General features: G+C 40.7%; 1 protein-coding gene across 2 annotated transcripts in view; it reads right to left on the minus strand.

Annotated features, from left to right (window-relative positions):
• LOC144682988 (protein sel-1 homolog 3-like) overlaps window positions 1–14563 on the minus strand; it is a 102561-nt gene that overhangs the window by 53998 nt on the left and 34000 nt on the right. For both annotated transcript variants that reach the window (XM_078545927.1, XM_078545935.1), the window contains 4 exons: window positions 13258–13373; window positions 12958–13016; window positions 3584–3716; window positions 2015–2150 (listed from right to left, as the gene is read on the minus strand). In XM_078545927.1, the coding sequence (XP_078402053.1) occupies window positions 2015–2150; window positions 3584–3716; window positions 12958–13016; window positions 13258–13373 (444 nt within the window). The remainder of the gene's footprint in view (window positions 1–2014; window positions 2151–3583; window positions 3717–12957; window positions 13017–13257; window positions 13374–14563) is intronic.

The raw sequence follows: 14563 nt of genomic DNA on the forward strand, positions 1-14563 counted from the left end.
GGATTGTCAATAATTCCTCTTTTTATTCCTGTGTGTCCTTTTCTTGGTAGCACTGATCCATATCTCAGTCTTCTCATTAATTTCATTATTGGTTAGACTCGGGCGTGAGCTGAACGTGAGCGAGCTCAGTAGTCGGGTTTTCTGACAGCTGTTCTGAAAACTCAAGGCCTTCTAGTTTTAAAGCTTCAGGGCTTTTACACAGCTGCTGCTTCAGCTCTTTTAATTCTTTCTTATTCTCATTAATAATTTCCTGGAGAATCCGATATTGTTGCCCCTTCTCAGCTAATTCATTCCTTAACTCAACCAGAGACAAGTTTAACTCTTCCTTTTCTTCTTCATAACTTTTCAGTGGCAAAAATTGGGAGCTGATTGAATTTTGTAGCGCACGAAAGTCCTTTAGTAGGGTTTCCTTTTCTTTTAGACGGATGCTGACTTCAGCTTGATCTCTGTCCCAGTGTAACACTTCTACGGGCTTCTCCCATTGGGTTTTCGTACACTCATTTTTTTCTGCAATAGCGCTTCTGGTTTCCAATTGGGAACTTAGCGGGCCCTCAAGGTTTCTCTCTCCCAGCCAGTTCCTTCCGAGGAGACTTGGTCCCCTGCCTGACATTACCAATAGGGGTAATTTTGTAGACTGTTTCTCATACTCCACCTTGACTTGACATATCCCTTTCAGTCTTATTTCTTCACACGTGTATGTTTTCAGACTAGTGTCCAAAACTTCCAATCTTAAAGGATGGGTTCCTTTATTCAAGTACCTGAATGTATGTTCTCCAATGACGGACATCGACGCTCTAGTATCAACTTCCATTTTAATGGGTTGTCTATTGACTATAATAACTACTTGGATTGGCTCGGTTCTGCCCACTTTCAGGTTATATAATGAATGGATGTCTGATTCTATTTCTTCTAGTTCTTCCCTGAGATACATTTCATGATTTTTCTCTTTGTCTTTAAAATGCTGTCTCAGCCTATCTCTGCAGTATATGACAATAGCGGTGGCTGAAAAAGCATTCGGCTTGTTTGAATTGTCAATCACCGACTAGATGCCTGGATGCATTTCTCTCATTCATTTTGTGGGTTTTCACTGTAGCACTGCTGTTTTTACTGATCTGTACATAAGGGGCATTTCCCGCCTTTCTGTGGGGTCTGATGTTTTCACGCCTTTTGTTGCCGGTCAGTCCTATCCTACCAGATGGATGGCGCCATTTAGCGCATCCCTTATAGCTTCTGAATTTCTAACAGCAGTCTCCATGGCTGTAGCTAATTCTAATGCATTGTTGAAGTCTAGATTAGCTTTGGTTAGCAAACGCCTTTGAATAGTATCATCTCCAATCCCGGATACCAGTCAGTCTCTCAACATAACACTAACAGGTGTTCTGAATTCACAATGTTCAGTTAATGCCTTTAAAATAGCAACATAGTCATCTATTGTCTCCCCTGGAAGCCAATTCCTTGAATTGAACTTGAAGCGCTGCATAGTGACTGAGGGCTTTGGTCTCAGGTGGTTTTGTACAATTTTTATTAACTCGTTGAAAGTCTTTGAGTCGGGGGTGTTAGGTGACGTGAGATTGTGGATCAGCCCGTTTATTTTGCTCCTGCATGTGGACAAAAGAATCACCCTCTTCTTTTCCTCCCCCACGATGTCGTTAGTGGTTAAAAAGAATTACTATCCACCTCCTTCATCCAGCCCAGAAAGCTTGATAAGCCTAAGGCTTACAAATAATATACTATTATGCTAATATACTATAGCCTGCAAAACAAGTTTACTGAACATTTCAATTTACACCTGTGTCTTCTGTGTTGGGTTCCTTGCGATGATTAGCACTTCATTGGAACTTATAATTTGCAACTGAGTAAATCATTAGCTTCTTATCATAACCTTTAATTAGCTCATTATTTCCTCTACATTCAGATTCTATGTAACAATTGATATTTCTTTTGCTTGCACATGTATGTGTATATGTCGATAATTTCATTCTCTGAATAGCTCCATAAACTTAAGTTTACTTACTCATTTGTTGTATCTCCTTGTGTAATCCAAGAGTCTGAAAATACTTCCTGATAAGTGTCGTGAGGTATTTGCATTTTTTATTGTACTGTTCAATATGTTTATGGAAGTTATGATTAGTTACAAGGGGATTTGAAATCTGCAAACATAAGAAATTACCTTAAATACAGATGAACTTGTGTTAAAAACAAACATAAATAGTTCTTGATGGCACAGAGATCCTTTGCCCACTTGCCATCATGCACATTTATTGAAAAGATAATATTGCATTAGTTTATTTAGTAATGAAGGTGAAAGAGGAGGGAAGAAGAGAGAAACATTTACTGTATGAAGTTTTCAGGATTGACATATTTTGTAAGCTTATCAGAGTTTTATTTTCAAATGACTCCCAATGAATTTTGTCATGTTCTCAGCTAATCAAAGTGCCTTCTGTACACATATCATGGACCCAAATGACTGAATAAATGTAAAGCCCTCGGGCTATTTGTTCCATCATTTTAGATTTCCTGGTTTCTTGGTTTCGAGGGGCATAATACATCTGAGGTATTGATTTCTGTAGCGTTCTAAGATGCCTCTTCATTCTTGCGTGCAACTTCCACCACCCCCAGCCTCCCATTCCATCAAGCCCCTCAACTATTGTCATTATATTGGAGTTTGACCCAGAAACTATCTTGCCATCAAAACGTACATCTAATGCAGCAAATGTTGCTCTGAAGAAGAGTCATACAGGCTTGAAACGTTAACTTTGTCTCCTTCTCCACAGATGCTGCCAGACCTGCTGAAGTTTCCAGCATTTTGTTTTTATTTCAAATTTCCAGCATCCACAGCATTTATTTTATGTTTTTAAGGAGCATCTTTAAGGAGGTTGCCAGGGTTGGAGTGTCAGAGCTTGGCATAGGGAGCATGAGGGGCCATGGCGTGGGTGGGGGTATACCCTGGCATGGGGGCATGAACTGATATGAATGAGGTATAGGTAGTATGTGGAGAGAGGGGAGCGGGGGGAGGTTGAGGGGCTGTGAGTGGCGAAGGCTGGAGGGCCTTTTTCTTTTATTTTAACTGAGCGAAGCCCACAGCGCCGAGGTGGGCATTTTAAACAGCCTGCCTCCACACCTGGCGGCCCGTGGTTGCCTTTGAACTTCTTCCCGGGTCCACTGGCCTGACTCCAGCCTGCACCCACTACCTGGCAATGGGGATCTCACCGTCGCAGGCACTTTCTCTTGAGGCGGCGAGCCCAGCTGGAATTTTTCCGACTCCTGCTACTCGCTTCAAGGATGAAAATTCAGGCCATGAACTCTGTGTGCCTCTCCAAAAATGCTGCCTGATTTCCAGTTTTATTTCAGGTTTCCAGCATCTGCAATATTTTGCTTTTGTATGAATTCTGGCTGTGTGTGTTTCCCTTCCACAATATTCTTGAAGCAGTTTTGTCATATAAATGAGGTTAGTCATCTGTCAAACATCTGAACATTCAAAACTAAGGTGGGTGACAGCAAACATACAGGTCCAAACATTCTGGTGGAGAAAACAGCGAACATTTTTGTGCGTGCATTCACGTGATTGGAGTTTGGAAGTTACCTCTTGTCCTGTTAGGGCCAGGAGCCGATATAATTTCACAGGACCAATGAATCCCTCAAAACCACGCACATGGTTGCTGCCTCCAAGTACAAAATAACCAGCTGAATCATTGTGATGAACATCTTCAGTATAGCTGGAAAAATAACACGATTTAAAGGCTAGTGGCATTTACATCATTCTACACAGAAAGGTTTTAAAATGTTCCTGCAATTCATACTGTGTTGGCTGGATGCAAAATAAAGATGTTTCTCACACAGAATTTATAGAATACAAAATCTCCAACAAATTGCTATTTAAGTTCATTTGAAATGTAAGTATAAAGATGATAGACTCCTAATGGGTATCTCCCCGGGCTGTCATAGGAACACATATCTTTCGCTCTCTTCAGGTTCCATGCCCTGAAAGGGCATTGGCAACCATGGACTACTTGTGATTGTTTCATGGTTATGCTTGGCTGCAATGGTTTGCCTTGTCTTCTGCAGATGGCTGACCAGGAATCTCTCCTGCTCTTACTGCCTGTCATTGATGTATGTTGGAAGGATTTACAAGTTGATACTCAACCTGTTTGACCGCATTATGAATGCATCTTCCTTGGCCATCAATTCCTGGAGTGGGACTTGAACCAAGAGCTTCTGGCTCAGTGGCAAGGATGCTGCCCACTGTCCCACAAGACCCCTCACAGAAATCTATAGGCAACAAAAAAAAACAAGGTCCATACCCCTGGATTTTGGGGTTTTTATTTAGCTTGGGACTGGCTATCTGTCCCCTTTGCTCCAGTCCCTCCTGGCAGCTACTTTCAAAACCAATTGAACTCAAAGAGCTTCCAAATCAAACTGCTGTTTCTCGTTTCCTCTGTATGTCTGTGGGAGGGACCTGCCTCCCTGGACCCCTGTTGCTAGGCAACAGCCCAGTTTCTCTATTCTTGTTTGTTTAACTTAGCTGCAACTGTCATAAACTCTCAGTAGAAATGCAGTCACCTTTTAAAGAGAAACTAAAACCTAGTTTGACCTTAATTTGACCTTTTCTTAACACACAGATACAGAAATAGAAATCAAACTTAAACATTAAAGCTAAAACTCATTCCTAACACCTACAAATACAAATTAAATTTATTTAAACTATCTATATTTCCTAACACCTCTGCCTTTGGAGGAAAGAAAACTTCACAACTGTAAAGGTTTCTTTACAATGGCCTTACATCCACCTCTCACAAATTTATCATAAACTTCTAACAATAGCTTATTACATACTATACAAATAAATGTTCTATCTTGTTTCACAATTACACATCATATTGTACAATTACAAAGATTGAAGCAAAACAAAGTCAATCAATGCAATACGATTAGTAGAATTAATACATCACAGTATTATAACTCAACTCTTATTTTTCTTTTTCCACTTATTGCAAAAGAATGTTTCATTTAAGTCTACAGCCCAATCGTCCTTTTCGTTCGCTGTAGGCGTAATTCCATCTTCAAATTCATTTTCCGAACTCAAATGTGGTAAATTCTCATTTCAATTTAGCAAAGTAAAAATGCCATGTTTGTGAGTTAACATCTCATTTCTTCTCTGGTCAAAGTCTCTTTTCATCATTTCTATGATGTTGTTGAGATGCTTTTTATGTTCACGCAAAAGGGTTTCGTACTCCTGCTTGGTTGGATCTTTGAATTTCTGGTGATATTGTTGTTTCTCCAGATCCCATTTTGAACAGGTCTTTCTGACTTCTCTTTCAGCAATGTCAATTATATTCTCTCTGTGGAGTTTCATAGTTCGTTCCAACCCTTCAACTCTTTTACATAACTCACAAACTATATCATTCCACTCCTTTATAGGTTTTTAATGGTCTTTTGCAAACTATCCACTTGCCTGGATTCCAACTGCTGTATTTTGTATATCAGCACAGGCAAGCACTTGTAAATCAGTGTCTCTGGTAATTGACTCTTCCAGGCCATTTTGCACTTTGTCCTTTTTGTTGGCAATTCTTGATTTCCAATTCTGCAGTCACATCAGTTGTTTTCACATTGTCCATTACTGTGGTTGATACATCAGTAATTTTACTTTAATCAGTTCTTTGCTCAACTGGACCACAATTCAACTTTTGAACTGTGGCATACCATACCACACATCTTCTCCTTCATGTTCACCAGTTTGCATTGAAATTCAAGAATCTCATTGCTCTTTCCACGACCAAGCTCTAACAGTTCGTTAGTTTTGGTTTTTAATTCTGCATTCAACCAATTAGTCTGATTTACCAATAATTCCTTTTCTTGTTCAAGGCATATTCCATGATATTTCACAGCAACTTCTGATGCTTGAAGTTCAAGTTTTCACTGAAGATTGACCTTTGTTAAGTTTGCTTCTACAAGTTTATCATTTAGACATTTCGAGTCCTCAGTCAAGTGTTCTACTTTCTGCAACTGATTCTCAATTGATCTCACCAATTCTCTTCTTTCATTATCAAACTCCTCTTTCATTCATGAAATTTGGTTTTCTACATCAATCAAGTTTTCCTTCAATTGCTTGTTATCGGCAAAAAGCATCTAATTTTTGGCCACAATAGTTTTCTGAAGTTGGTTAAGATCAGCATGATCAAACACCTGCTGTAATACAGTCATTGCCACATTACTGTCTCCACCAGCCAAATCATTACCCAGAATAAAATCTACCCCTTCAATAGGTGAATTAGGATTATTTCCCACTGTAACAATTCCATTTACAAAGTGACTTTGTAAGTTAACTTTACGCAAAGAAACAGGTTCATAAATTCCATTAATATCTCTTATCAATACTTTTCCTTTCATAAAACTGCCTGGAACACAAATTGTATCATCAGCCATCAATGCTGATCTTCCCCTGTATCTCTCAAAATTTTAATCTGTTTACTTATTTTGTTGGAGGAGTAAGGGAACACTTTTCCCTTTGACACAAAACATCCAGACCCTCTAATAGCCTGACTTCCTTCACAAGTGATCAAAAAAGAATTCTCTGGACTGCCTTGAACCATATTCCCTTTCCTGTATGTTCTGAGGGAACACGTTTCACCTGTATTACTGCTACAGTTTTAACAACCATTTCCTTTTCTGATGTAATCTTTCCTGAGGATTCCTTAGACATTCCTACTACTGCAATAGGTCTACTGTTTAATTACCAGCAATCTGCCCAAACATGTCCCACCTTGTTACAATGAAAACACTTAGGCTTTTGAATGTCACTTCTACCCACAGCACCTTCCTTTCTGGTCTGAGGAGATATTTCCTGGGAATTTCTAGCTGCCCCTTCTCTTCGCTGTCTACTTGCCTTCCTTTCATCTTCCCATCTTCTATCCTTCTCTGCTTTATGGGAACGATAGAAAAAAGATTTAGATTTATGGACCAGTTCATAATTGTCAGCCATCTCCGCTGCCTGTCTTTCTGTCTTAACCTTCTGGTCTTCAACATGGGTTCTAACTACAAGAGGAAGTGAATCTTTAATTTCTTCCAAGAGAATTATTTCCCTAAGTGCTTCATATGTTGTCTCTGCCTTTAATGCTGGTATCCAACAGTCAAAATTATTTTGCTTTACCCTCTCAAACTCAATAAAGGTCTGCCCAGGCTGTTTCCTTATATTCTGAAATTTCTCCCTGTATGCCTCAGGGACTAACTCATATGCAATCAGATTAGCCTTTTTTACTACATCATAATCCACTAATACTTCTTCTGAAAGTGAAGCATAAACTTCATGAGCTCTACCTACCAACCTAGACTAACAGTAATGTTCAAATTTCTTTTGGCCACTTCATTTGCTTAGCCACCTTTTCAAATGAAATAAAGAATGCCTCTACATCCCTTTCCTCAAACTTTGAGCATGCTTGCACAAACTTAAACATCTCACCACTAGGTTTTAGGTTGAATGTTTTTTCATCATGAGAACTTTCCTCAGCATCTAAGGCCTCTTTTTAAGGTCCAGCTTTCGAAGCTGGTATTCCCTTTCTCGTTCCTTCTCTCTTGCCTGAAATTCCAGTTCCAGCTTCCTAAATGCCCTTTCTTTTTTTTCTCTTTCCTTTGCCTCTAATTCAAGTTTCTTCAGTTCCTTTTCAAGTTCAAGTTGCTTCTTTCGCAACTGGATCTTGGCCAATTCAACTAACTCGCCCCTTGGAGTGCGTGGTGTCTCTGGTATCCCTTCCAGTTTTAAATGCTGTGCTATTATACCAACTATGTCTGCTTTCCTCGCCCCTTCGAGTAATTCTAACTCCAACATATCCACCAATTCCATTAGATTACTCTTAGTTAACTTTTATAAACCAGTCAGTTACATCTTCTATCTGTAAAAATGCCTCAGCAACCTTCAAGCCATTTTGAATTCCAATTCGTATAATACCTCACAGCAACTCTAATTCCTATGTCCAGTACTGCAGTACCTCCACGTACTTGCTTTATAAGGATTCACACTTCCCACCAATGTTCAAGAGTTTCCAATTCCACCCTACAATGATAATCCTGAACCAATTATTATTCCACATTCAATCACTTGCTGTCTGCATTTCAAATCCCATAAGAGCCCCCACTTTGTTATGATCCCAACTGAGCTTACCTCCGGACAAGCCTGATCCCAGAGTGGAACCCAGCTTGATAGACCCTAACTTTTATTTGTTTGTTTAGATACGTGGAGAGGGGCTACTAAACAGAGTCACAGAAGCCTGCTGATGAACTTTTAACAAAAGAATAAAACATTTATTTCACAAGAAAAGATGAACTATATTACAGTATTCCTTCACCCACAACTATACCTTTACAGATATATGTAGATTTGTAAGGATAACACAAGTTACAAAAATTGTTATGGCACAGCGGATGGTAAATGCTGAGCAGTTCAAATCCCAGAGGGAAATTTGAAGCAGCTGCCACAACTGTTTTTGTTATTTGTATTTTTATTTTGAGATGCATGCCTTGAATTCAATAGTAATAAGTCCACCAAGTCTTAGGGGCTTTTTACAAAACTAAATTAAACATTTACTCATAAAAGAAATGATCTTGAGCACATACATAAGTCTACAAATTACTATGAAAACTCCTAGCTCCCTTAATTCATCTGAATCCCAGTTACACCTCCATTAAGGCAACAGTAAAAACAGATTAATTTCAACAGACCCAGGCAAAGCACACAATACCCTGGACAGTGATATTCACAGTGAGTTTTCTTAGCTTCGGTTCCTGTAGACAGCAAATTGATACTTTGAGGCTGGAGGCTTTTCACACTTGTTAGATCTTAGAATGTCTTCTGCTTACACATAACCTCAGCTCCTTTATATATGTTTCTCCCTTTTAAATGTAAATCCCATGGTTCCAATATGTCTTTGCAAATTTACTTTTTCCATAAAATAAATCTTTCATAGCACTCATATCAGTAATCTTTTGGAAAAATAAACACACTGCTAGGCTTAGCCTCTTAAGGTTAGGTGTAACACCTCACCATCTCCTGGAAATTCACTACTCTGGCTTATCTAAAAATGCAAATGTTCTTCACACCTCACATTCTAAAACTTCAACCATCTTTACATATTTAGCATTTCAGACCTAGCTTCTCTTTTGATAACTCAAAAGTTCCAGACTAGCTATCTGCAATTCAATTAAAACCCCCACACACACAACTGCACAGAGAAACTAATCCAAACCCCACTATTAACCCACCTTTACAATATCACAATAATATTCTGAACATTATATTTTTATGACAAAACTATCTTATACTGTAATGTTCACAGTAAGTACACAGTCCATGTAAACCAATAGACACCCAGTGGTCAGACACACCACACTCTGAAACCAAGTGAGAGATGCCACCTCAACCAGATGCTATGGATCTCTCCTCAACTCTCCCAGGCACTTTTCAAACCGTTAGTCAACCAGTCTCACCGAACTCTGTCTTTCACACAAAGGTTTACAATTTCCACCCTCCAAGACGTCGCTCTGGAGTCTTCTCCCAAACTGAGGCCTTCTCTCAGATGCCTTCCGCAACGATTTTGTACCCTCCTTTCGATGTTCCTCTTTTCTGGGTCACCAAGTGCATTCAAGCTATCTTCCACGCACTTTCTTTCACTGACTCAGCCATCAACAGTACACCACTGCTTCACATGCCCATACAAAGAGTTACAGACCTTCAATGTTGCTTTTGACCTTCTGGCCTCTTACAAACTGTTCTCACTTTCAATATGCTTTCTGTAGCTTTTGTCTCTTTAAATCTGAAGCTTGGAGCCTCTCTCTCTGCCCCTCACTCTTAACTTCACTTAACAGCACATTTTCCAGGTTCCTGTCCTTCCCTTTGACTAGAAGGTCTTCTTAGGACATTCTCCTGTTCCATTCTCCTGGATTTTGGGGTCTTCTCTTTAGCTTGGGACTGGCTATCTGTCCTATTTACTCCAGACTCTCCTGGTAGCTACTTTCAAAACCCACTGAACTCAAAGAGCTTCCAAATCAAACTGCTGTTTCAAGTTTCTTGTGTGTGTGTCTGTGGAAGGGGGCTGCCTCTCTGGACCTTTGTTGCTAGGCAACAGCCCAGTTTCTCTACTCTTGTTTGTTTAGCTTTGCTGCAATAATCGTAAAACTATCAATGGAAATGCAGGCATCTTTTAAAGTGAAACTAAAACATAGTTTGACCTTAATTTCACCTTTTCTTAAAATACAGATACAGAAATAGAAATGAAACTTAAACATTAAAGCTAAAACGCATTCCTAACACCTACAAATACAAATATAACTTACTAAAACTCTCTCTATTTCCTAACAGTATGGGCCAGCCTTCAAGGATTTCCGTGTTTTTCTTTCCTCTCAGGCGAGCTTTCTCTTCCTTTTACAACATTTTATTGGGCTCTTACTGGTTTAGAGGTGGACACCAACCTTAGAATCTGACAGGTGATCTATATCACTAGGGAACCAGCCAAGACCAGCCCTTTCTTTTGGATGTTTGGACTCTAATGCTTCTGGACCACAATATGTCCCCCATACTTACTGGAGCGGTCATCATAATAAATTAAATGTTTACAAGGCTCATGGCATAATTGTTATAAAAGGTAATTTTATATAGATAATGCACTATTTGTACTGTTTACCACATTTGGTAATTGCAAAACTTTTCCAAATAAAAGTTCTTGTTTAAAGTTAGATATTTTTAGCAATCTATAGGATGCATTGCAGCAACTTTCCAAAGTTACTTTGTCAATACTTGCACTCCCCCACCCCACCCCCCTCCCCCGCCTCACTTCCCCATCTTCTATGCAGCTTCTAACACCAAGAAGGCCAAAGCAGAAATGTCATAAGAATTCCGTCACCCCCAAGTTTCCCTCTAAATCACACATCATACTGACTCAAACATATTTTCCATTTCATCAGTGTCACTGGGTCAAAATTATGGGATTCCATACCTCACACACTTGCAGGTGGACCATCAGCACAAGGCTGGAGCAGTTCAAGGAGGAGGCCTCTCAAATTTATAGGCTCAAGTATTGACTGGGGGACTTAAACCCTTAGCCTTTAGGGTCAAAAGCAAGATAGACTATAAATAGCTTGCAGATTAAAAGGAAACAGCCTTGTTGCATATCTTTGCATTTCTTGGATTATCATAGTGTCCCAGAGCTAAGACCTCACCCTTTACTTTCATTAAAAAACTGGACAAAGGCTTTAAAATGGCTGAAGCCATGACTGGCTATGACTCAAACAAAAGGAACTTCCTGGCATTCAGAACAGCTGTCACCTCATTATCTCTGAAGAGACGCTAATGACCCCTGTGACTGCAGAGATTAAATCCAAGGGAATTGTACAAAGACCATTTACACTTCTAAGGCCAAGGCCTGGCCAATGGAGATGACTAGTGTGATAGGACAAAGGACCCCATAACCTCTTTTGAAATTATTTATGGTTGAAACATTAACCATCTCAAGAATCCAGACAAAGGAATATACATCCTTTGTTCAAACCAAAATGGAGAAGTGGAAGTTATATTACATGACCCACCCCTAGCTGGGAGAACCAGTGATCCTGCCTTGTGGAGTTGCAATGCAGACTGCCATCTTCCATCCAGCAAGCAGCAGCTCAGAACAAGGGCTCAGTCCAGGTAAATACCTGTCCCCAACTACACTGGCCTGAATTTTTTGGATAGCAGGGTTTTGCTTCCTGCGATCTGAAGGGTCGACAGGGAACACATCCCCACTGACTCTGAGTACCCTGCAGCCATTTCATGTTCGAATGAGCGTTAAGTGGTGCAAGCGAGACTTCCACCCCTCACTTGAGAGGAAGTCCTGCCCAAGAGAGCTGCCAGCCAATCTCCTGCCCCTGCAGTGACAGTGCTGAAATGCTCAGAATAGAAATGCAGGAGAATGTCGGAGCCAAAGTCCTGGGGGGTGCAAAGGGGGCAATGGAAGTCGTGGGGGAGAAGCCCAGTGGGGAGGGAGGTCTGGAGGTCACCAGACCTTAATAGGACCTGCCGCAGTCAGAAGGGAGCACCCCCCCACCCCTCCTCCTCTTCCCATATTCAGGATCTAACTATGTTCTTTTTCGGGCATCCCCCATAGCCGTTCAATCCACCTGCCAGCCTAAATATTCAGGCTGGGTGGGAAACGGCCCTTAAGTGGCCAATTATTGGGGTAAGAACTGACTTTCTGTCTGAGGGCTTTGCCCGCCCCAGTGTAAAATCACCGTGTGGTCGGGGTGGGCAGGAACCTGGAGGGAATCCTATCCCTTTAATTTCACATCTAAAAACCAGCCAGTGGTGGAGCGTAAAATTCTGGCCACTGTTTCTGCCACAACTTCTGAACTTCTGTACCAGCACCTACAAGGCTAATGCACCTCTACGTGCCCATCTCATCGTGGATGTCATCCCTACTGGAAAAGTGAATTATCCAGCATCAGTCTTCAACCTGCCAACTCTGAAAGAATATACCATTGGATTTTTGATTCTGGGCTCAGGGGAAACAATACTTCTTATTTTCTCTGTGGTCTTTGCCCTGTACCTCTTTCCTTTCTTTATCCCTCTTTTACTGTATGAATGCAAAATAGGGGGGATGATGCGAACCCTCTTCCCATGTTTTGAGTGTGTGTAAAATGAACTACCCCCCTGATTTAACCCTATATCAAGTTTGCTGTGGAGTTGTTAATAGAAATGGGATCACACCAAAACTGAGGGGTTGGGGAAATACACCATCACTTATAAAGGTGGAAATCAAAAATCATAATGCCTTTCTGTTTACAAAAGGGCGGTGAGTGAAGAACTTGGGGCTATTTAAACTAAACCCCTCCTGTCCATAACAGTAGAAATTTTCACTATAATGAATTATTTTAGAAAGTGAAGACAATTGGCAAATCAAGTCTTAAAATATTTTCTAACTATATATTTTAACTTACACATAAAATGCATCTTCTCTGGTTTGCAGTTTTTCTCCGTAGCTGACTGACAAAGTCATCTATTAAAAAGATGAATAACCAAAATAGTGTTACGGAAAATCACTATTCACAAACATTTTCACACAGAATCAATTGTTAAGTAGGTAATGGAGTTGAATAGATTAGTCAGTTGCTTTGTTAAGTAGAAATGTTATCTATTCTTATAGAAGGGATGGAAACAAGATAAATATTCACTCAAAAGACAGAAGTGATCTTACATGGGTGAATGCATCATATCTTAAAAAAAGACATTTTAAATACCTTTCTGTCTTGCAAGGTTAAATCCAATCGACACCATCGCCTCAATGACAGTTTGAAATTCGACCTTCCTGCAATGTATTTTCCTGAGGACAGCATCATCTGAAAGTGAATGCTACCTAAAGAAAAATCACAACATCGCAGAGTTACAAACATAATGGAGCGTAATCATCAAGTGGGTGAACAAATGTCCCAGAGATTTTTTTTAATGGTGCCTTTTCAATTTAAGGGTCTACGCAGAAGAAAAAAAACCTAGAGTCAAAGATCTTTTTTATTTTCTATGTACACCCATATACAACCCATTTACCTCTTCTCTGCTCTAAGCTCATAACAGTGCCATTTCTGATCCCTTCCTCATCTCTCTCACAATCCACATTCCCTCCGGAACGTTCAATGCACTCTTGCTATGTCCGAAATTATTCAAATTGTTTGTGAGCCCTTGCTGTGCGCAAAATAGCCACTGTGTTTGGCCACCCAGCAACAGTGTTGACACGTCAAAATAGTTCAGTGGCTCGAAAGTGCTATGGGGGGAGGGGAGGCACCCTGATATTAAAGGTGCCAAATAACTGTGAGATCTTTCTCTCGTTCCCATCTCTGAGTCAGAAAGTTTTGGGTTTAAATCTCACTCCATGATCTAAGTATATAATTCAACACTCAAACACAGTACTGAGGGACTGCTATCTTATCTGAAGGACTGCACCTCTGGTGAAACATTAAACTGCAGCTACGGCTGCCTATTCAGGCGTTATGTGCAAATTTTCATTCAGTTCCAGAGGCAGGACAGGATGCAGGTGGACCAGCAATTTCCCATTACCGGTTAGCATGCCAGATTGCCGGCATGTTCCTGCCTCTGGGCCATTTTGGATCAGACAGGACCAGGAGTCAGCTGACAGATACCTGCCCACTGTCTGCGGGTTGCCAATCAAGTCAATTAAAGAATCTATTAAGGCCACTCTGCACACGCTGACTGCAATTTTCCAGTTGGCATAAGGGTCTCCTGCTGTAGCCAAAACACAGCTGAGGGATGGAGGCTACCTCCCAGCGGCAGACTGGGCTGTGGGCCCACCGCTCCATCCTGGAAGGGGTCCCCAGCCCCGCATCCACCACAGCCATAGAGCCACAACTGCAGCTGCTGGTCATCCAGCGGAGGGATCGCCCTCGATGATGACTTGCCTGGCAGTTCTGGCTTCTTTGTTTTTAAAAATTTAAAGATCTTCAGAGGGTGCCTCCATCTAGAGGTGCCATTTCTCTACCTCTCTTGACCACATCTGCAACTCCCACCTGTGATGTTAGGGGTGCTGATCTTTCA

Source organism: Cetorhinus maximus, chromosome 1 (assembly GCF_964194155.1).
Source record: "Cetorhinus maximus chromosome 1, sCetMax3.hap1.1, whole genome shotgun sequence".
Classification (NCBI taxonomy): Eukaryota; Metazoa; Chordata; class Chondrichthyes; order Lamniformes; family Cetorhinidae; genus Cetorhinus; species Cetorhinus maximus.